The sequence below is a fragment of the Chiloscyllium plagiosum genome, chromosome 25 (genome assembly GCF_004010195.1).
Source record: "Chiloscyllium plagiosum isolate BGI_BamShark_2017 chromosome 25, ASM401019v2, whole genome shotgun sequence".
Classification (NCBI taxonomy): Eukaryota; Metazoa; Chordata; class Chondrichthyes; order Orectolobiformes; family Hemiscylliidae; genus Chiloscyllium; species Chiloscyllium plagiosum.
Genome location: NC_057734.1, coordinates 12,768,480 through 12,790,171, shown reverse-complemented (window position 1 = coordinate 12,790,171; position 21,692 = coordinate 12,768,480). Strand labels below are relative to the sequence as shown.

Here is a 21,692-nt window from a genome sequence, read left to right as displayed (position 1 = left end):
AGAGTAATGTTCCACCCATCTCTCCACCTGCTTGCCTTTGTCTTTGATCGTCTTGCCTGTTATGGTTTTCACTGGTGCTATCTTGCTATGGGTTGGATTGATGGTTTTCTTGATCTCCCGTACACTCCACTGATGTTGCCTGTGTCAAATGATGACTGAATGCTTTCGCATAGTTGTAGCCAGTATCTGGCTGTTTCTGGGCTTTGCCTCTTGCTGTCCTCAGCCCTTGCAGTGTTGCCTGGGTGGGGTGGCGTTTGTGCTTGAATGGTGCAACACACTTTGCCTCAATGACAGCGGTGAGCTTACTTGAGCTCGCTTCAAACCAGTCCTGTGTCTTGTCCTGTTTTGTTCTCGAAAATAGGCAGTCTATTCAGCCTCTTTCTACAGCTCAAAACATCCAACACTGGCAGCATCCCCCAGCAGGGAGACTAGAATTGGTCTAACCAATGTCCTGTACAGCCGCAACATGACCTCCCAACTTCTATACTCATGCACTGACCAATAAAGGCAAGCATACCAAATGCCATCTTCACTATCCTATCCACCTGCAATTCAAGAATCAAGTCTTTCAGAAAATAGTGGTAAGTTGTTTTCTTGAGGTGTTCCATGTTAAGAAGGGAGTTCCATGAAAGTGACTCACTGAATGGGAGTAAAGAAATGTAAATTCAAGTTATGAAGTGTGTGGGAAGTGAGGGAATTTGAAAGTGATGGTGTGCCCATGCAACTGCTGCCCATGTCATCCTACATGGCAGGAGCTAAGGGTTTAGAAGCAAAGCAGTCTTGATAAATTGCATAATGTATCTAATGATACACAAGGCTGCCAATGTGTCAGTAATGGTGGGAGCGAAAATTTAAGGTGGTGGATGGGTCAAGCTGCATTGTCCTGGATTATGTTGAGTTTCTTGAGTTAAGCTGCACCCATTCAAGCAAGTGGACAGTACTCTATCACATCCATGATTTGTGTCTTGTCGATGATGGAGCATCTACGGGAGGCCAGAAAGGGAGTTACTTGCTGCAGAATTCACAGTCTCACCCAGTTCCCTTTTAGAAAGGTGGAAAGACAGGTTTCCCAGGCTGTTTTAATTTGAATAACTCTTCAACTTATATAGCTCTCGGAATTGTCTAACTGGTAAGAAACAGAAACTAAGTGCAGGAGTAGGCCTTCGGCCCTTCAAGCCTGCACCACTATTCAATATGATCATGGCTGATCATGCAACTTCAGTATCCCATTTCCACTTTCTCTCCATCCCTTTGATGCCCTTTGCCACAAGCATCACGATCAGCTCCCTCTTGAAACTATCTAACAAACGAGCACCAATAGCTTCCTGTGGGAGAGAATGTTACAGGTTCACAACTGAGTGAAGAAATTCCTCCTCATCTCAGTCCTGAATGGCTTACCCCTCATTCTTAAACCGTGACCCCTTGTTCTGGACCTCTCCAACATTAGGAACATTTCTCCAACATTAGGAACATTCCTCCCACATCTAACCTGTCCAGTCCCATCAGGATTTTATAGGTTTCTATGAGATACCCCCAATTCTTCTAAATTCCAGTGAGTACAAGTCCAGTTGATTCAGTCTTTCCTCATATGTCAGTCCTGCAATCCCAGGAGTTAGTCTGGTGAACCTTCACTAGACTCCCTCAAAAGCACGAATATCCTTCCTTGAATTAGGAGACTAAAACTGCCCACAATACTCAAGATGTGGCTTCATCAAAGTCCTGTATAATTGTAGCAAGACAACTTTACTCTGATATTCAAATCCTCTGGCTCTGAAGGCCAGTATGCCACTAAATTTCCTCACCACCTGCTGCACCTGCATGTCAACCTTCAGCGACTGTTTCACAGTGACATGCAGGTCTCATTACACCTAACCTCTTCCTATACTGCCACCATTCACATAAAAACATGCCTTCGTGTTTTTGTGAACAAGGTCCATAACTCAAATTTATTCATTTTATATTGCATTTGCCAAACATTTGCCCACTCAGTCAATCTGTCCAGGTCTTCCTGCAGCCTCTTCGCATTCACTGCCACCCAGCTTAGAGTCATCTGCAAATGGAGACATTGCACTCAATTTCTTCAACCAAATCGTTAACGTTAGGGTACGGAGTATGAATGAGTTCTGACCAAGATGTAAACAAAACTGTTATGTTGTACATTTAATTGAAATCAAGGGCTGAATTTAACATGGGTGAAGAGGCATGTTTCAGTGCATGAATGGTCACAGTTTGTTATTTTTAAATAAGGAAATCCAATTTTGTTTCACATCACTGAACTCATGCCACTTTCCTCTGGCCTTTTTACAGGTCAGTATTGCTCAGTCAACCTATGCAGCCAACATTAAGTGACAGTTGAAAATCAGATTTATTTCTCCACACTTTATCTGGCAGTGCAGAGTTGAGGAAATACATGAAAAGTACACCAGATTTGAGGTATATGAAGAAAACAGAAAGCCTGACAAGGAATCTGGAACATTCTTGAAGGTAAATGCTTGAAAATATTTTCACAACTTCATTGGTCACTATTAGGTGCTGTATTATAAAATAAGTTTTTAATTCAGTCACTCATTATAGGGATTTTTATTCTAAATTCGATCAAACATTGACCCCTCCCTTCTGTATTTGTTCATAACCATTACAGCATTTTGCAATGCGCAAAGTGTCAGAATGCAGTGAAGATTATAACAAAACGTCCTGTCAGCTTACTCTGTCATTTGTTTCTACTGTAATTGAAATGGCTTTGACTGACGTGGCTCGACACTTAAAAAAAATTCTATATGTCTGCTCCCTTACTGATTGATTGACTCAGACAGACACTCTGTTTTGAAAATGAAACTTGCACCTGCTGTTCGTTCCTTCTAGAGAATATTCTATTTGAACAGCTGTGGCCATTAACAATGCTTAGTTGAGTTTCATGTGGTCATAAATTTTGTCACAGTAGGTGCTGTGTTCGTCAGAGAATGAATGGCAGCTTCATCAAGATATTTTAACAGACTGTCCATTTGAGTGCTTTCTGATTTGGTTGACATAAAGCTAACAGGATTACAAGAATCATTTTTTTTTGTAGAGAACCTGTGCCCGAAACGTCGAATCTCCTGTTCCCTGGATGCTGCCTGACCTGCTGTGCTGTTCCAGCAATAAAGTTTCAACTCATTTTTTTTTGTGTTGTCCCAGTCAAAGTGGTGTCCTTCTTTATCTGTATGTATAGAAACAAGTGATAGTGGACCATGTCTTTTGGTGGCCACTTGGTGTTCACGTATCCTGGTGGCAAGTTTCCAGATAGTTTATCCAATGTAGTGGTTTTTTTTTACAGTTCTTGCATGGTTTCTTGTAAATTACGTTAGTTTTGCTGGTAGTATCTAATGGATCCTTTAGGTTTATTAGTCACTGCTTAAGTGTGTTGCTGGGTTTGTGGGCTACCATGATGCCAATCGGCCTGAATAGTCTGGAAGTCATTTCTGATATGTCTTTGATGTAAGGTAAAGTGGCTATAGCTTTTGGTTGCGTTGTGTCTATTTGTTTGAGTTTGCCTCTGAGGAATTGGCGTTTTTTGTTTATTAGGTACCCATTTTCCTTGACAACATTGTACAGATTTTTTTCCTGTTTTTTTCATTATTTCAATGAGCTACATACATCACACTGCAACACCCAAGAACTATAAAAAGCAGAAGAAAAGTATCTACACAATGTTTTCAACAAAATCGGGTACACAATGAGATCACCCACCTTAAGAAACCAAGACCTATAAATAAAGAGGCGGGACATACCACCAGCACTTCACTGGAGACTCTCACTGATGATGTTACCCAGCATGGTGATGAAACTTCTGAAAACAAACCTTCAAGCTCAGCGAGCTAACTTACACACTTATCATCAACCTGAACTACAAAGTTTTTCAAAAATCACTTCAAAAATGATGTGTAAAGTCATATATGAGTCAGATGTGCTGTTTGTAAGCCACAAATGTTTGCAGGTAGATTGAAAGGCCTATTTTGCTCTTATATCTTATAATCAAGATGCAAAAAAAAAAATCAGCTGTTCTATTCAAGTTGCAGCAAACATAAACTCTAAAGCAACAGTTTCCACTTTGTACAAATACTCTTGTGAAAATAAACAACATTCCATTTTCTGGAATTTAGAAATGCCACAGAATAGCGAGACAAATATATTACCAGATAAAGATGATCAAATATTAGGGTAGCTTTATCCATTTGACCTAAAATGATCAGCATTTCATTGTCAATAAATCCTTTATACTCTTTCAAAGTGCAGTTCATCTGTTGTTCCAACTCATTTCGAATCTATAAACAAAAGAAAATCTTCAGTAACAAGTATAGAATGCAATAACTACTTACTAAAACCTGTGCAAGTTTCCTTGGCTTTGTTTTTTCTTGTAAATTAATGGAACAAACACTTCTTAGGATTTGACTCTACGGACGGTATCAGCTCTCTTAATGGCAGAAGACAGAGTGATGGTGGAGGACTGTATTTCAGTCTGAAGGACTGTGACTGGCAGTGTTCTGTGGAGGTTGATATTGGGTCCACTTTAGTTTGTCATTTATATAAATGATTTAGATGAGAATATAGAAGGCATGGTTAGTAAGTCTGTGGATGACACCAAAATTGGTGGTACAGTGGACAGCGAAGAAGGTTACCTAAAATTACAAAGAAATCAGTTGGGTCAATGGGCTGAAGAACAGGAGATGGAGTTTAATTTTGATAAATGTGAGGAGTTGCATTTTGGTTAAAAGAAACAAGGTAGGCTTATACAATTAAAAGTAGTGCCTTGGATAGTTTTGTAGAACAGAGAGACCTAGGGGTTCAGATACAAATTTCTTTGAAATTTGCATCACATATAGATAAGGTGATTAAGAAGGCGTTTAGCATGTTTGCCTTCATTGCTCAGACCTTTGAGTACAGGAGTTGGGACGTTATGTTGAGTTGTACAGGACTTTGGTGAGGTCTCTTCTGGAGAAATGTGTATGGTTCTGGTTGCTCTGTTATAGGAAAGATATTATTAAGCTGGAGGGGGCTCAGAAGAGATGTTGCTGGGAATAGAGGGTTTGAGTTATAAGGAGAGGCTGGATGGGCTGGGACTTCTTTCACTGGAGTGTGGGAGTTTGAGGGGTGACCTTATAGAGGCTTATAAAATCATGAGGGATTTGGGTGAAGGAAAAGACATGTGCCATTTACTAAGGGTGGGGGATTTCAAGATTAGCAGACATATTTTTAAGGTGAGAGAAGAAAGATTTAAAAAAGACATGGGGGCAAGTTTTATCACACAGAGAGTACTTCGTGTGTGGAATAAACCTCCAGAGGCAGAAGTGGATGAAGGTACAGTTACAATATTCAAGAAACATTTAGATAAATAAATGAATAAGAAATGCTTGGAGTGGTACAGGTCAAGCGCAGGCAGACGAGACTAGTTTAGTCGTTACAGACTGGTTAGATGGAAGGGTCTGTTTCCATAAAGAACAACTCTATGACTAGTTATAGGCTCAGAGTCATAGACATGGACAGCAGGGAAACAGGCCCTTTGGTCCAACTCGTCCATGCCAAGCAGATATCCTAACTAATCTAGTCCCATTTGCCAGCACCGGCCCATATCCCTCTAAACCCTTCCTATTCATATCCCCATCCAGATGCCTGTTAAACGCTGCAATTGTACCAGCTTTCACCACTTCCTCTAGCAGCTCATTCCATACATGCAGAACCATCTGCATGAAAAGGTTTTCCCTTATATCTTACCCCTCTCACCCTAAACCTATGTCCTCTATTTCTGGACGTCCCCACTCCAGGGAAAAGACTTTCTATTTATCCTTTTCATGCTCCTCATCATTTTATAAACCTCTTTAAAGCCAACCCTCAGCCTCTGACGCTCCAGGGAAAACAGCCCCAGCCCAATCAGCTTCTCCCTATAGCTCAAATCCTCCAACCTTGGCAAGATCCTTGTGAATCTTTTCTGAACGCTTTCAAGTTTCACAACTGCATGCAATATTCCAACAGTGGCCTAACCAGTGTCCTGTACAGCCGCAACATGACCCCCCAACTTCTATACTTAATACTCTGAGCAATAAAGGAAAGCATACCAAATGCCTTCTTCACTATCCTATCTACCTATGACTCCACTTAAGGAATTATGAACCTGCACTCCAAGGTCTCTTTGTTCAGCAACACTCCCTAGGACCTTACCATAAAGTTTGTAAGTCCTGCTCTGATTTGCTTTTCCAAAATACAGCACCTTGCATTTATCTAAATTAAACTCCATCTGCCACTCCTCAGCCCATTGGCCCGTTTGATCAAGATCCTGTTGTAATCTCAGGTAACCTTGTTCGCTGCCCACTACACCTCCAATTTTGGTGTCATCTGCAAACTTACTAACTATTCTTACTATATTCACATCCAAATCATTTATATAAATGATGAAACATAGTGGACCCAGCACCGATCCTTGTGGTACTCCACTGGTCACAGGTTTCCATTCTGAAAAACAACCCTCCACCAGTACCCTCTGTCTTCTACCTTTGAGCCAGTTCTCAATCCAAATAGCTAGTTCTCCTATATTCCACAAGATCTAACCTTGCTAACCAGTCTCCCACAGGGAACCTTGTCGAATGCCTTACCGAAGTCCAAAAGGTCACACCCACCACTCTGCCCTCATCAATCCTCTTTGTTACTTCTTCAAAAAAACTCAATCAAGTTCGTGAGACATGATTTCCCACACACAAAGCCATGCTGACTATCCCTAATCAGTCCTTGCCTTTCCAAGTATACGTAAATCCTGTCGCTCAGGGTTCCCTCCAACAACTTGCCCACCACCGACATCAGGCTCACCAGTCTATTGTTCCATGGCTTTTCCTTACCACCTTTCTTAAATAGTGCTAGCAAACGGTTTCATAATTGAAGCATATGTTGTCTTTGCCAGATGACCAAGTGTGTACTCTGTGGGTTCTCTGGCCCTGACTGTTGTTTAGGGTGCTGAAGTAAAATGCAGTTTTCAACTGCTGCTCTCACAAAAATCAACTAACACCACACAATCCAGGACTTAGACCTGTATATTTATCTCTATGTTGTACAGTGGACAATATCTGGCTCTGAATGAATTACATGCTGATTTTTAAGCCAGTAAATTATGTATTCACTGTTCCAATTTTCAGATTACTCTTCATTGAAAGCCTAGAAACTTACAGCATAAAAGATGCAGTCCATTGCATCTGCATCAATTCTTTGCTGGCTCAATTCCAAGCTAGTCACTTGGCTCAGTTCTCTCCTCAAAATTTCTATCTTCCTCTTTTTCAAATGTTTATCTACTCTTCTCTTGAAAGGTCCAAGCATATCTACGTCAATGACATTTGGGAAGCATTCCATGATTGAACAAATCTACATTAAAACATTCCCTAACCTCAGAAATCACTCTGTTTCATTTTTAAATTTAATTTTCCAAGTCACTGACCTACTGCCCAGAGAAATTAGTTTTTAAAAAATATTTCACCAGAAAACCTAACAATTGAAAACCCACTGTTAAGTCACTTTTTAGTGTTGCGCACTTTAGTGTAAGCAGTGACAGAATCGCATGTCTACCATCATGATCGTAATTTTTTAATCTTTGTATCTTTTTGGAACATTTACAGTGTACATTTCCTCTGCTTTCAATGTCAATTTTGCAAAGGGTCTTCCAAAGCTAAGCATTGCCTTACAGAAATGTAAAAACATTCTAGAACCTCAAAAATGATTTTTGATTGCTTTTTCTATCTGCACTTTCAAGCAAATCACCTGCCTGTTCTCTGCCTAGACGGACAAGCAGGTATCCAATTCAAACATCTTTTTGATTGGGATGCAGAGCTGGACAAAACAAATGAGGAGCATTTTCCTATTTTCCTTTTGTGACTAGATCCACATATTCCAGATATTCTGTTTTTCTTAGTTTAGTTAACCAACAATTCTACAACAGGTCAAAAAAAAAAACAAATATTTGAGGTCTTATTGAAAAGACAAAAATACCAGCAAAAGCAGGACAATCATCCAAGTACGACAGATTCAAGTTAAACTTATGTTTTGCCATGAATTAACCATTATCTGTATTAAAATACAGGTTAAGCATATTTTGATTGATAGAAAAAAATCATACACCTTTGATTTGATTAACATGGATTAACAGAGATCAGTATCAATTAAGATGCAAGCACAAAATAACTGGTTCAAGGAGTAGCTAAATAAGAATGACTTCCTACATCATTGATGTAAATCAATGATAAAATTTCCATGTTACTCTCAAGTAACTTTTCTACAACTTGAAGCATATTCATCTGGCTCAATTGCAAACTTACATCTTTAGATGTGACATTTTCCAAGTCTTTGCTCATCATTATATATCTTAGTTTATTTTTTATTAATCGTTCAGTTAGTTCATTCTCTGTTGGTCTGTAAAAAAAACACACAAATATGTTTTTCTCAAAGTTAATCACCTTACCTGCATACCAAAATCCAAAAGAGCTAACCAAAAAACAGGTTAAAAAATGACATCAGAATCACATCGGTATACATGAGTCAATCACATTGCAATTTGTGTGAAATTAGTATTTTTGAAGTTTAGAAACAATTAGTAGAGTACTTGGACTTCACATAGTGCTCTTATTTCTATTTTTTTATGCAAGAACTATGCTGAATATTAAAGAGTTTTTATAAATCTGGAAATAGATGTGATTCTCTCCACAGTTAAAGTTTCTGAGGCTCAAGTTGCATATCTGATTTCTACACTGGAAGTTGGTTTGCACAAGGAAATTGGCAAGAAAAACAAAAATCCCTTGAAGCTTTCCTTTTTAAGATGAGGGGAGCAGGGGCTATGATGGATCTTGTGGGGCGTTACAGAATAGTATATTTTCCTACTCTTCCTTCTTTTATGACAGATGTAACGCTACTTGATTAGGTGCAGGGTAGTTGAAATTCACAGCACAGCTCTCTTGGGACTGGCGCAAATGCAGAAACAAATATTCAGACACCAATTACCTTTGTAGTTTTACAAACTCAGAATAGTACTTAAATGTTGAATATCATGAACGCAGAGAGAGAAGAATTTCAACTCCAGTGCAAGGCAAAGGAGAATAAAAAACTCATGGTTCTAGCCGTCATTTCTTTTTTAAACACAAAGCATTCAAAATCACTACTAGCCTGATGGTATTTTATATATTTCAAAATATAGGCTCATGAGAAAAAGGAATAGATCATATCTCTTTGTTTAATGCATTATCTTATTCTCAGTAAGAAATTAGTTAGAATTTAATTTGAATAGCACATTAAATGCTTTCCAAAAATCTCAATCACATTAAGCAAAGGTCAGCACACATGACACTGAAAATTGCAGGGGATTCTCTATGCTCCTTGTTGAAACTGCTTCAAAAGCAATGCAAGGGAGAAAAGAAGTGTAAAAACTGAACAAGGGCCAAGAAACAGAACAGAACAACATGTTAAATAAATATAATGTAAATATAGCAATCAACAATCTTCAGTATTTTGCTTTTCATATACCTATCATTGCTCCGCATGGCTTTGTCAAAAATGACTCTTGCTAAAAAAAAAGTCTGATCTGGAGAAGTATGCTGATCTCAAAGTAATCCACAAAGAAATTCTGTTGGAAAGAAAACTTTTCAAAAGTTTGCAATCTTTACTCACTTATCGACAAACATTGGCGGTGAGTCTGCTCGCATGGACTGCAAGTCTTGCATTGCATTCCATTCATTAATACAACTTTGATCCGAGTTAATGCAACTCTCGTAGTAACTGGTCCAAGTCAAAGCAATTCCTGACGGATAGTAATTGTACCTACGCGCTATCTCACAGGATTTGTGGAGAATTTGTAGTGCTGACCTACAAAACACAAATAATGGATTTCTTTTAAACATCTCATCTTTATTCATATGTTGTGATAAGTAATGAGCTAATAGGGTAAGGGAAGGAAATTAATATCAACAGAGGCAATAATTGACCTTTGGTTGTTCTGGCAATTGTGAGATTGCATTGAAATGAATTCATCTCTCATCACAGTCTTTTGATTCATTTGTGGGATGAGAGTATCACCGGCTGGCCAACATTTATTGCCAATTCCTAGTTGCCCTTGAGAAGGAGATGGTGAGCTGCCTTTTTGAACTGCTGCAGTTTACCTTTTGTGGGTTGACCCACATTGCCATTAGGGAGGGAATTCCATGATTTTGACCCTGTGGCAGTGAAGGAATGGCAAATATTTCCAAGTCAGGATGGTGAGTGGCTTGGAGAGGAACTTCAACATGGTGGTGCTACCATGTGTCTGCTGCCCTTCTCCTTCTAAATGGAAACCGCTGTGAGTTTGAAAGCTGCTGTCCGAGATCTTAGGTGAATTTATGCAGTGCATCTTGTAGATAGCACACACTGCTGCGACTGAGGATTGGTGGTGGGGGGAATGGATGCTTGTGGATATTGTGTCAATCAAGCAGGCTGCTTTGTCTTGGATGGTGTCAAGCTTCTGGACTTTGTTGGAGCTGCACCCATCCAGGCAAGTGGGGAGTATTTTAATTACATTCATGACTTGTGCCTGTTTGATGATGGACAGGCTTTGGGGAGTTAGGAGATGAATTACTCACGACAATATTTCTAGCCTCTAACCTGCTCTTGTAGCTACTGTGTTTATGTGGCAAGTCCATTTGGCTCTGGTCAATGTAAGCCCAAGAATGCTGATAGTAGTGTTACTGTCACTGAATCCCCCACTGAGTGCCAAGAGACACAGATGAGATTTTCTCTTACTGGTAATCATCATAGCTTGGCTTTTGTGTGGCACCAATGTTATTTGCCACTTGTCATCCCAAGCCTGGATCTTGTCCAAATCTCGTTGTTTTTGAAGATGGACTGAGAGTATCTGAGAGTTATCAAATGCTGCTGAACATTGTGCAATCATTAGCAAACATCCCTACTGCTAACCTTATGATGGAGGAAAGATTATTGATAAAGCAACTGAAGATGGTTGGGCCTAAGAGACTACATTGAGGAACCTGCAGAGGTGACCTGTAGTGAAGATTACTGACCTCCAAATACTACAACCACCTTCCTATAATGACCATAAGACATAGGAGTGGAAGCAAGGCCATTTGGCCCATCGGGTCCACTCCGCCATTCAATCATGGCTGATGGGCATTTCAACTCCACTTACCTGCATTCTCCCCGTAGCCCTTAATTCCTGGTGACATCAAGAATTTATCAATCTCTCCCTTGAAGACATTTAGCATCCCGGCCTCCACTGCACTCCGCGGAAATGAATTCCACAGGCCCACCACTCTCTGGCTGAAGAAATGTCTCCGCATTTCTGTTCTGAATTTACCCCCTCTAATTCTAAGGCTGTGTCCACGGGTCCTAGTCTCCTCGCCTAAAGGAAACAATGTGTCAGGTATGGTTCCAACCAGTATAGAGTTTTCCCTCTTATAACCATTGATTCCAGTTTTGCTAAGACTCCTTGATGCCACACTTGGTAGAATGCAGCGTTGCTGTCAAGAGCCCTCGCCTCTGGAATTTAGCTCCTTTGTCCATGCTTGAACCAAGGCTGTAATGAGGTCAGGAGCTGAGTTGCCCTGGCAGAACCCAAACTGGGCGTCACTGAGCAGGTTATTACTGCACGGGTGCTGCTTGATAGCACTGTTGATGACACCTTCCATCACCTTAGTAATGGAGTGAAAGTAGACAGGCAAGGTGGTAACTAGCTAGGTTGGATTTGTCCTTTTTTTTAATGTACAGGACATACTGGGCAATTCTTCACGTTGTTGGGTAGTTGCAATTCTACTGGAACAGTTTGGCTACTGTAGCAGCACATTCTGGAGCACAAGTCTTCAGTACTATTGCCAGAATGTTGTCATTGCCCGTAGCCTTTGCAGTACCCAGTGTCTCAAAATGTTTTTTACTATCACATGGAGTGCATCAAATTGGCTGAAGACTGATATCTGAAATGCTGGGGACCACTGGAGGAGGCAGAAATGGATCATCCACTTGCCACTTCTGGCTGAAGATTGTTGCCAATGTTTCAGTCATATCTTTTGCACTGATGTGCTGAGCTCTTTCATCATAGAGGATGGAATATTTATGGAGTCTCCTCCTCCTCCAGTGACGTGTTTAATCATCCACTACTACTCAAGACTGAATGTGGCAGGACTGCAGAGCTTAGATCTGATCCATTGGTTGTGGAATCGCTTAGCTCTATCACCTGCTATTTAGCGTGCAAGTTGTCTTATTTGATAGCTTTACCAAGTGACACCTTATTTTCAGATGTCATGGTGCTGCTCCTGCCATGCTCTCCTGCACTCTATTGAACCAGAGTTGATCCCCTGGCTTGATAGTAATGATTGAGTGGAGGATATGCTGGACCATAAGGTTACAAATTGTGCAGGAGTACAATTCTGCTGCTGTTGATGGCCAACAATGCCTCTTGGATACCCATTCTTGAGTTGCTACATCTGGTTAAGTCTGTCCCATTTAGCACGGTGATAGTGCCACACTACACAGTTGAGGTTATTCTCAATGTGAAGAAAGAACTTTGTCTCCAAAAGGACTGTTCAGTGATCACATTTACTGATAATGTCAGGGGAAGGTGTATCTGCAGCCAGCAGATTGGTAAGGATGAGGTCAAGTATGTTTTTCCTCTATTGCTGGTTCCCTCACCACTTGCTATAGACTAAGTCTGGAAGCTATGTCCTATAGGACCCTACCAGCTCAAATCAGTAGTACTACTCCTGAGCCACTCTTGATGGCGGACATCAAAATCCCCCATCTAGAATACCTATTGTGCCTTGGCTATCGTCAGTGCATCCTCCAAGTGTTGTTCAACACGGAGGAGTATCTATTCATCAGTCAAGGGAAGATGGTATGTGGTAATCAGCAGGAGGTTTCCTTGCCCATGTTTTACCTGAAACCAGAGTCTTCATGGGGCCTCGAGTCAAATGCTACAAACCCCCAGGGCAACTTCTTCTCAACTGTATACCATTGTGCCGCCAGTTCTGCTGGGTCTGTCCAGCCAGTGCAACAGGAGATTAGATTAGATTAGATTAGATTAGATTAGATTACAGTGTGGAAACAGGCCCTTCGGCCCAACAAGTCCACACCGACCCGCCGAAGCGAAACCCACCCATACCCCTACATTTACCCCTTACCTAACACTACGGGCAATTTAGCATGGCCAATTCACCTGACCCTGCACATCTTTGGACTGTGGGAGGAAACCGGAGCACCCGGAGGAAACCCACGCAGACACGGGGAGAACGTGCAAACTCCACACAGTCAGTCGCCTGAGGCGGGAATTGAACCCGGGTCTCTGACGCTGTGAGGCAGCAGTGCTAACCACTGTGCCACCGTGCCGCCCGGGACACTGATCCAGCTCCCTCACAGCCAGCTGTCACAGTGAATAGGATGCCTGACACTCCTGGTAGTTTTTTTTTATTTTTCTTTTTTTTTCTTTTTTATATCCAGGGATATCCAGGGATGGTGAAGCAGTGTTTGAATCATACCTCACAGGCAATGTCCCAGTTAGTATGACCATCTCAGGCAGTTACTTGGACTAGTCTTTGAGACAGCTCTCCCTATTTAGGCACTAGCTCCCACATATTAGAAAGGAGGACTTCAAAGGGTCAATAGGGCTGCTTCTGTCTTTATCTTTTCCAGTGCATCGGTTGATGCCAGGTGATCCGTCTGATTTCATTTCTTTGAGACTTAGCAGCATTTAGTGCAACTGAAAGACTTGCTAGGCCATTGTGGAGGGCAGTTAAGAGTCAACAACATTGCTATGGGTCTGGAGTCACATGTAAGCCTGACCGGGTGAGAATGGTTTATTTTCTTCCCTCGAACAGAAGTGAATCAGATTGGGTTTTCTGACAATCAATGATGGTTTAATGGTCATCAGTAAATCCTTAATTGCAGATTTTTAGCAAATTCAAACTGCACCACCTGCCTTGGTGGGATCAACCCAGGACCCCAGAACATTAGTTGAGTTTCTAGATTAATAGTCTGGTGATAATATCACTAGGTCATTGCCTCTCTATCATTCCAGCCTATTAATTCAATAACAGTGAAAGAACTTCACAGAGGCCAGTGTTCCATTGCCAAGTCATCCTATATTTACACATGGAGAGTCCTTGACACTGATCCAGCTCCCTCACAGCCAGCTGTCACAGTGAATAGGATGCCTGACACTCCTGGTAGTTTTTTTTTATTTTTCTTTTTTTTTATTTTTTATGTTTTTTTTTCTTTTTTTTTTATTAACCCCCACACTACCACCTAAGTGCGGTAGTGCTTATTTTATCCCCAGCACCCATGGTGTGTATGTGCAGGTGGGAGACACGGTGAAAGACACAAAGTGCACGAATCTTTATTCAAATTCCACCACCAGGAAGATAGGAAAACACCCGGGTGGCCAGTGACAAACACTGCCCTTCACATCAAGGGACAGTGCTGTGTGATCAAAACAGTGAAGGGAAGGGTAGGGACTAAATCAAAATAGAATTGGAGGGAGAAATGATGCACTCCACTCCCTGCGGCGCCCACCTCTCCCTGAACAACTCCAGGGTGTTGGTCGACACCGCGTGCTCCTTCTCCAAGGACACCCGGGCTCTAACGTAACCGCGGAAGAGGGGCAGGCAGTCGGCCCTAACGACCCCCTCCACGGCCCGCTGCCTGGACCTGTTGATGGCCAGTTTGGCCAGGCCCAGGAGCAGACCCATGAGGAGGTCTTCAGACCTGCCCTCCCTCCTGACACTCCTGTTCGTATCAGTCAGCCAGTGGTCCCTGATTGGGGCAATCAGGGAACTCATATTGTATGATGTCTACATGGCTGACCACATCATGACCACTGCAGGCCTCCCCTTCAGAGTCCAAGGACATAGGCTGGTTCTTTTTTTTTTGTGACTCCTCTTGGGGCATTTTAGTAACTTTGCCTCTGATACGGGTGGCATGTAATGCACGGAAGCTCGGCTTTTGCACCTAGAACATTTCAGAAGAAATTCATTCTCTTCTTCAGATGGCAAAGGCATCAAGGCAGTGGAATCTGATGTGTCCATCTCAGATTCAGAGGGATATTCAATGCTTGATGGAGAGGGAGAACTCACAGGTTCCGGAATGGTTAGAAATGCACCAAACACGTTTTGCTCCCACACCATATGTGAGTTTGCAGCTTTCATATGGTCAACATGCTTGTTCAGGATTGTTTCACCTACCCGATCTTTATATGTCACCAGACCCAACTTTGCAGCAATCATGCAGGTCCATTCTTGTAGTCCCTCTACCAAAATTTGTCCCCTGAAGTAAACTGTCTCTCTCGCCGAGTCGAGTCTTGTTGGGCATTCGCGGTTCTGATGCTGTTTCACCCTCCACCCTGGTCTTGGAAGATCAGATTTAACCTGGTGTGAAGTGTTCGCATTAACAACTCCGCTGGAGCTGTCTCAATAGTTGCAAGAGGGATGGTGCTATAATAAGTTAGGAACCCAGACAGTGTAATATCTGGTGATGCTGTAAGGCTGTTTCTTTAAGACTGCCTTCAAAGTTTGTACTGCTGTGTTAGACTATTGAATGATGCATGGTATAGAGCTGTCCTTCTATGTCGAATTGAGGAAATACTCAAATTCCCTGCTAGTAAACAATGGCCCGTTACCTGTGACCAACACTTCCAGGAGTCCATGCATTGCAAAAGATGCATCCAGTTTTCCTATCATCAACCCCATGTTTTATGAATGAACTCCAAGCACATCCAGCCACTTTGAGTTGGCGTCTACATTGACAAACAGCATTAAGCCTTTGAAAGGACCTGAACAGTCGACATATAACTGAATCCAGGGTTTACCCAGCCATTCCCATGAATGCGAGGGAGCTGCTAGCATTAATGTTGTCCTTGTTGGCACGCTGGACACTGCCCCACAAGTGTGACTATGTCAGTATCCAATCCTGGCCATCAGACATAACTTCTTGCCAACATCTTCAGTTTGGAAACCTCTGAATAACCCTTGAAGAGTTCAGCCAGCTAGCAAAGGCGGTGACCTTTGCTAGGGACAACCATTGTCGCTCCCCATAATAATATGCTGTCCTCTACTGTGATCTGGTCTCTCCGGGTCCAAATAAAGTTTAAATTTGGGTCGTGACGGCCCTTTGGATTGCCCCATTACCACCTGTGATTTTAGACTTGCCAGGACCAAATTTTTCTACTTCCAAAGTCTGATATTGTGAGTTGTGACTGGAAGTGTATCCAGAAAATTTAAGATCATTATGGACTCTTCCAGTGGTGATACCACCGATAGTGTATCTACCAGAGACAGCTCTGCATTTGCTACTTGGCCTCCTGGATGGTGTTCCAACTTGCATTTAAGATTAGAGCCCAACACTGAACTTGGCCTGATGCTATGGGCAGCACTGCCTTGTCCTCTTTAAGTAGACCTAACAGGAGTTTGTGGTCCATTATTCTGACACCAAATACAACTGCCAAAACTTCCTTTTCTATCTGGGCGTATTTATGCTCTGCATTAGCCGAAGTCTTGGATGCATTTACAATTGGGCATTCCTCTTCATTGAGCCATCTATGAGCAAATACTACCCCGATGCCATATGGGGAGGCACTGTTTGTCAATACCAGACTTCACTTGGGATCATAGTGTGCCAACACCTTAGAGGTTAATAGCGATTTCTTCACTTCCCTGAAAGCTATTGCTTGGCTATGCAAATGTTTCCAAAGCTGATCCTTTTTTAAGAGTTGATGCAAAGGTGCCGGGTTGTAGGCCACATGATGTATGGACTTCTGTAATAATTCACCGACCCAAGGGAAAACCTAAGCTCCAGAACAGACGTGGGAGCCAGGTCTTTGATCACCCTCATTTTACCTTCCACCAAGTGTAACCCAGTATCGTTGACTCTATAGCCTAAGTAGATCATTGGGTTTCCAGGAACACAATATTTTTCCCTTTCAAGGCGTATGCCTGTCTAGGAGAAAAATCTATGTCCATATTCTCTAAGTCCTCCTTATTGATTTTCCCTGTTCTTAGCACATCATCTGGACAAATGGCGACCTGGGATAGACCTTGTAAAATGTTCTCCATCATCTGCTGAGAAATTGCATAGGCTGACGAAATCTCAAATGACAGTCTCATACATTGGTACAAGCCATTATGGGTATTAATTGTAGCACACTTCTGGGAAACCTCATATAACCACAAGTCAAGCATGCATGGCTCATGTCCAGCTTTGTGAAGGACAGTCCTCCCTGCCAGCTTTGTGTAAAAATCCTTTATGCAAGGGATGGTGTATTTATCCAACTATGAAAAGCGGTTTACCATTTATTTAAAATTCCCACAAAGTTGAACTGACCTGTTGGGCTTCACAAATCGCTTCAACTGGTGCTGCCCATTCCGCAAACTGGATTGTGTTGATGATTCCTTTGCTTTCTAGCCTCCTGATTTCTGCCTCTCCTTTTGCCCATAGGCAAATAGTACTCGGCAGGCCTTGCTGCTTCCTGGTCAACATGAAAGGTGGCCTTGGCCCCTTTGATAGACCCTAGACCTCATTAAAAAACATTCAGGTATTTAATTAGGACTTCACTGAGACAGCCATTTTCTAACTGAAAAATGTTGAGCCAATCTAAGTGAATCTTTCTCAACCAATTTCTCATCCATCAAGATTAGGCTCAAGCCTTTTACTACAGTGGTACTTCTATAAGAGACTAGAATTGAAGTTATACCTTTAATGTCTGAAGGTTCCCCAGTATAGGTTCTCGGTTTAGCTGAGGTCTTGGGCAAACTTTATGGATGGAGTCCAGCACGAGTTTTTGTTCAAGTCTGGTTCCGTGATCAGTGAAACAGCCCATGCCAGTATTAACCTCCATTAGAACCAGGTGACCATTTAATCAGACATTTTGATTGGTTCGGATTTGGATGTAGCTAAGCAATTCAACTGTTCCAAACCAGATGTAGCTTGACTTTCCAGGGTGTGCACCCTCCTGGTTACTGACCTATGAGTTCTCTACTCAACATAGTTCGAGAGAAACTCTAATCTTTAGATTAGATTACATTACAGTGTGGAAACAGGCCCTTCGGCCCAACAAGTCCACACCGACCCGCCGAAGTGCAACCCACCCATACCCCTACATTTATCCCTTACCTAACACTATGGGCAATTTAGTATGGCCAATTCACCTGACCTGCACATCTTTGGACTGTGGGAGAAAACCGGAGCACCCGGAGGAAACCCACGCAGACACGGGGAGAATGTGCCTGAGGCGGGAATTGAACCCGGGTCTCTAGCGCTGTGAGGCAGCAGTGCTAACCACTGGGCCACCGTGACGCCCACAAATGATATAAGAGTGTACACTACTATCTGACCTAGTATAAACCAGAACGATAGGGCGTTGTAATCTAATTTAAATATTAAGCTGCAAAGAATCTGCAAAGATCGACATGTTTATGGTATCAGTATATATTGTACCGTAATGAGAAATATTTTGACAATTCACAGGCTGAGTCTGCTTTCACATGTTTCGTTCACCCATAACTACTAAACTCCACATCTTCTAATTCAAACTCCTTCCAAATTTCACTTCTTTATTTTAATAATCTTCAATTATGTCTCATCTTCCATTTACGCAGCTAAAGTATTCTCAGTACCTATCTTCATTCCAGACAATTATCTGTCAGTTAACAGTGCTGCAATTTTCAGTTCAAGTATACAGGCACTTTCACCAGCTACTTCTTCCAATTATTCAAAAGGTTCTTAAAAACCCATTGCTGAACGATGAATTTTGTTCCCCTCAATGTGTCCTTTCTGCAGCATGATGGCTTCTTATCTCATGAAAATTGCTTAGACATTGTTCTATATTAGGCTCACTATATAAAGAGAATTTCTTACTAGTTTTTGGTTCATCTCATCTTCTCATCCTCCTACCCAAAGTCCATGCTAGTTTTTAGAAGTCAGTTTGATCCAGCATCCAGTTACCACATTAGCAAGTTACTTAATAGATTTGGCCACTTGAATAATATATTTCCCAGTATCATTTTTCGTAACCTCCAAATAATATCAGTACATGGCAACATGAGTTTCTATTCCATTTACCAAACTAATAATTACTGCGACATCAAAATGGATATTTTTAACAAACTCCATACATTGAAAAATAAACCAAAGTTCAAATTTTATCAATGAGTAAGACAGCACTATGAAACGAAATATATTACTTACCACATGGCTTGTACAGAAACTGGCTTGAAGATATGAATACGATCCACTGTACTCACACTGAATCCACTGAAGCAAAACAGAATAGCTATATAACACTATAACAATACAAAATTACTTAAAACACCAGAAGGACAGTATTCTTAAAAGTATAAGATGATTGTTCAGAGGTACAAAACATCAGTATAGTTTACAAAAGGCATTTTATTGAAGCTTTGCATCTTAAACTCAGGAACACATACAAATCTAATTGGAAAACAACATACATATTCAAGGAGAGGAGAGTGCTGATTTCATCAGCAAATGAACTCAATGTTTAGGCATCGCCATGGAGAATGCACCAGTTAATGATGACTAACATTTAACAACCAAGTACTTTTAACTTTTAAATTAGGTAGGTGACTGTTTGGCTAATTTCTCAGGGCAATGCTTTGCCCAGGGAATGGCTGTCACCTTGTTTGTTGAGCTGAAACAGTGGGTGTAAGGTACATACCCTTTTTGTCTGCAAAGAACAGGGTCCTATGCATTAACATAGTAGCTTCCAGCATACACAAGCACTCCTAACTGTGAGCATGATTGACAATCCTGAATTGGCTATCAGCACAATTCTGTGCACATAAAGTATTATTTTAGAAAATGCTGTCCAATCCATAGAATCACACTGAATGTTAGAACCTGTGCTGTCAATTTTTCTTAAGTGTGGGCTGATTGGGTAAGATCAGTACCTTGCCTGTTGCGAACATTCAAAAGGGAGACAGGTCATTTGAAGGGTTGACAGTACTTTGTTATGACTGCCCACATACCTAGCTTCACACTAGCACTGAAAATCATACACCACATGACTCATTTGGGTGGTAGGTAGAATGCTTTTTTGGTTTGACAGCAGCATCTGGTTTGTGGCGACACATCTCCTGTTGCTACTGCATATTAGCAGTATTAAACAGCTAGCTTCACCCACTGCTCAAACCTTTGAGATAATGCATCTTTCTGGACTCTTTTCAGGACCTAAAGTGATAGTCTGAGGCCCTTTCATGATGTACAATGAGAAATTATTTGATCAGGGTATACATATTCTTGCACAACTGTTTTGATGTGCTCTATATCAAACTTGCACTGTGAACAAATAGTTCAGGCCTATTTATGAGGCTGCTAATAAGGCCAATTTTATAACGGGTGGCACTATAGAAATCCCAATATGTACAATGAACAAAGATATGTTTGTGACAGATAGTAGTAGGGAATCCCTACTAATTTCTCAACTAGGATATCAAGGATAGGGAGTCAACTAAAAATGTACAAGAAAATTCTCACAAGCAGCCAGATTCAGATACAGCAAAGGTATCATCTACGCTTCAGAAAATACATTTCTCAAGGAATCCAACAAAGATATTTGCGAGAGATGGGCCTAGCAGAGACTGCAAGTCAATACCATTTATTAATGCACACAGGATATTTTTATTGAACTCAACATTGTGAGTTGCAGATTGTTTTTTGAAGTACAACGAATACTGATTCACACAATGCTGGTCTGTCATCACTATTTCAGTGCTGCAGATGTCTTTAGCTTTCTTGAGTAATACTTGGTGAACAGGCTAACAAAGTAAAATGAGCACATAGATGCTGCATTGCTATCAACCTATGTCTTGTTTGGCCTTGAAAGCCTTCACAAATGTGAAGGAATTCTTCACTGGGTATGTAGAAAATCTGCTTAACTATATGGTCTGTTAAATGTTGTGCACAACCAGTCATAGCTAAGTTCCAGCCTTAAGGGAACATCATTTTGTCTGTGGTGGACAGCTCACACATATGTGAACGCAGTGACCGACAAGGACGATCTCTATCATAGCTTCAACAAATCATGTCATTTTTTTCAGTAATGCTCTTAAAAATGTAATTTCAGATTTCAATATTGTGAACAAACGTATTTCTAAAAGAATTCACCATTGTAAGTGTTATTTGTAGATTTAGAGAAAAATCTCCTTTTCCAGCAGTTCTGAGAAGGCATGTAGAGGGCTTAAATTGATTAACCAAGGGTACCATTTGATGAGCATGCCTGTTAACCAACAGTTTTATAATATTTGCTCTGCGTCAAACAAGATAGCAGCTTTCAAGAATATATGGAAACAGTACAGATGGATATGTGATTTATCTTGCAGTAGATCCTCAAAAATTTACCATCCCCTTTGAATTCAGAAGATGATGTTAAACTCAAGGATTATCTAATTTTTTAATATCAAAAATTGAAATGTAACAGATAATCACCAGTTTCATTAACAAGGAATGTGGATCAGTGCCAATTAGTACTGCAAGTCACTGAAGAAGACCAAATAAAGACTAGATATATTGTCACAAATGACAGAGGCACTTTATATTGCTTTAGTTCATAGACCCTAGTGATCCTTGGTTGGCACACTTTTCAGGTGAAGATGCATTTGGAATAAATGACCCTGGTGATCCTTACTGATTGTCTCAAAGTTATCACA

General features: G+C 41.2%; 1 protein-coding gene across 5 annotated transcripts in view; it reads right to left on the bottom strand.

Annotated features, from left to right (window-relative positions):
- The window catches only part of LOC122562571 (protein phosphatase Slingshot homolog 1-like), a 119,995-nt gene that overhangs the window by 38,326 nt on the left and 59,977 nt on the right, over positions 1-21,692 (bottom strand). For 3 of the 5 annotated variants that reach the window (XM_043715522.1, XM_043715524.1, XM_043715525.1), the window contains 4 exons: positions 19,213-19,278; positions 9,670-9,864; positions 8,328-8,421; positions 4,173-4,301 (listed from right to left, as the gene is read on the bottom strand). In XM_043715522.1, the coding sequence (XP_043571457.1) occupies positions 4,173-4,301; positions 8,328-8,421; positions 9,670-9,864; positions 19,213-19,278 (484 nt within the window). Of the gene's footprint in view, positions 1-4,172; positions 4,302-8,327; positions 8,422-9,669; positions 9,865-17,349; positions 18,090-19,212; positions 19,279-21,692 lie in introns of those variants that run through there. The other 2 variants (XM_043715526.1, XM_043715523.1) reach the window with 2 other exon arrangements.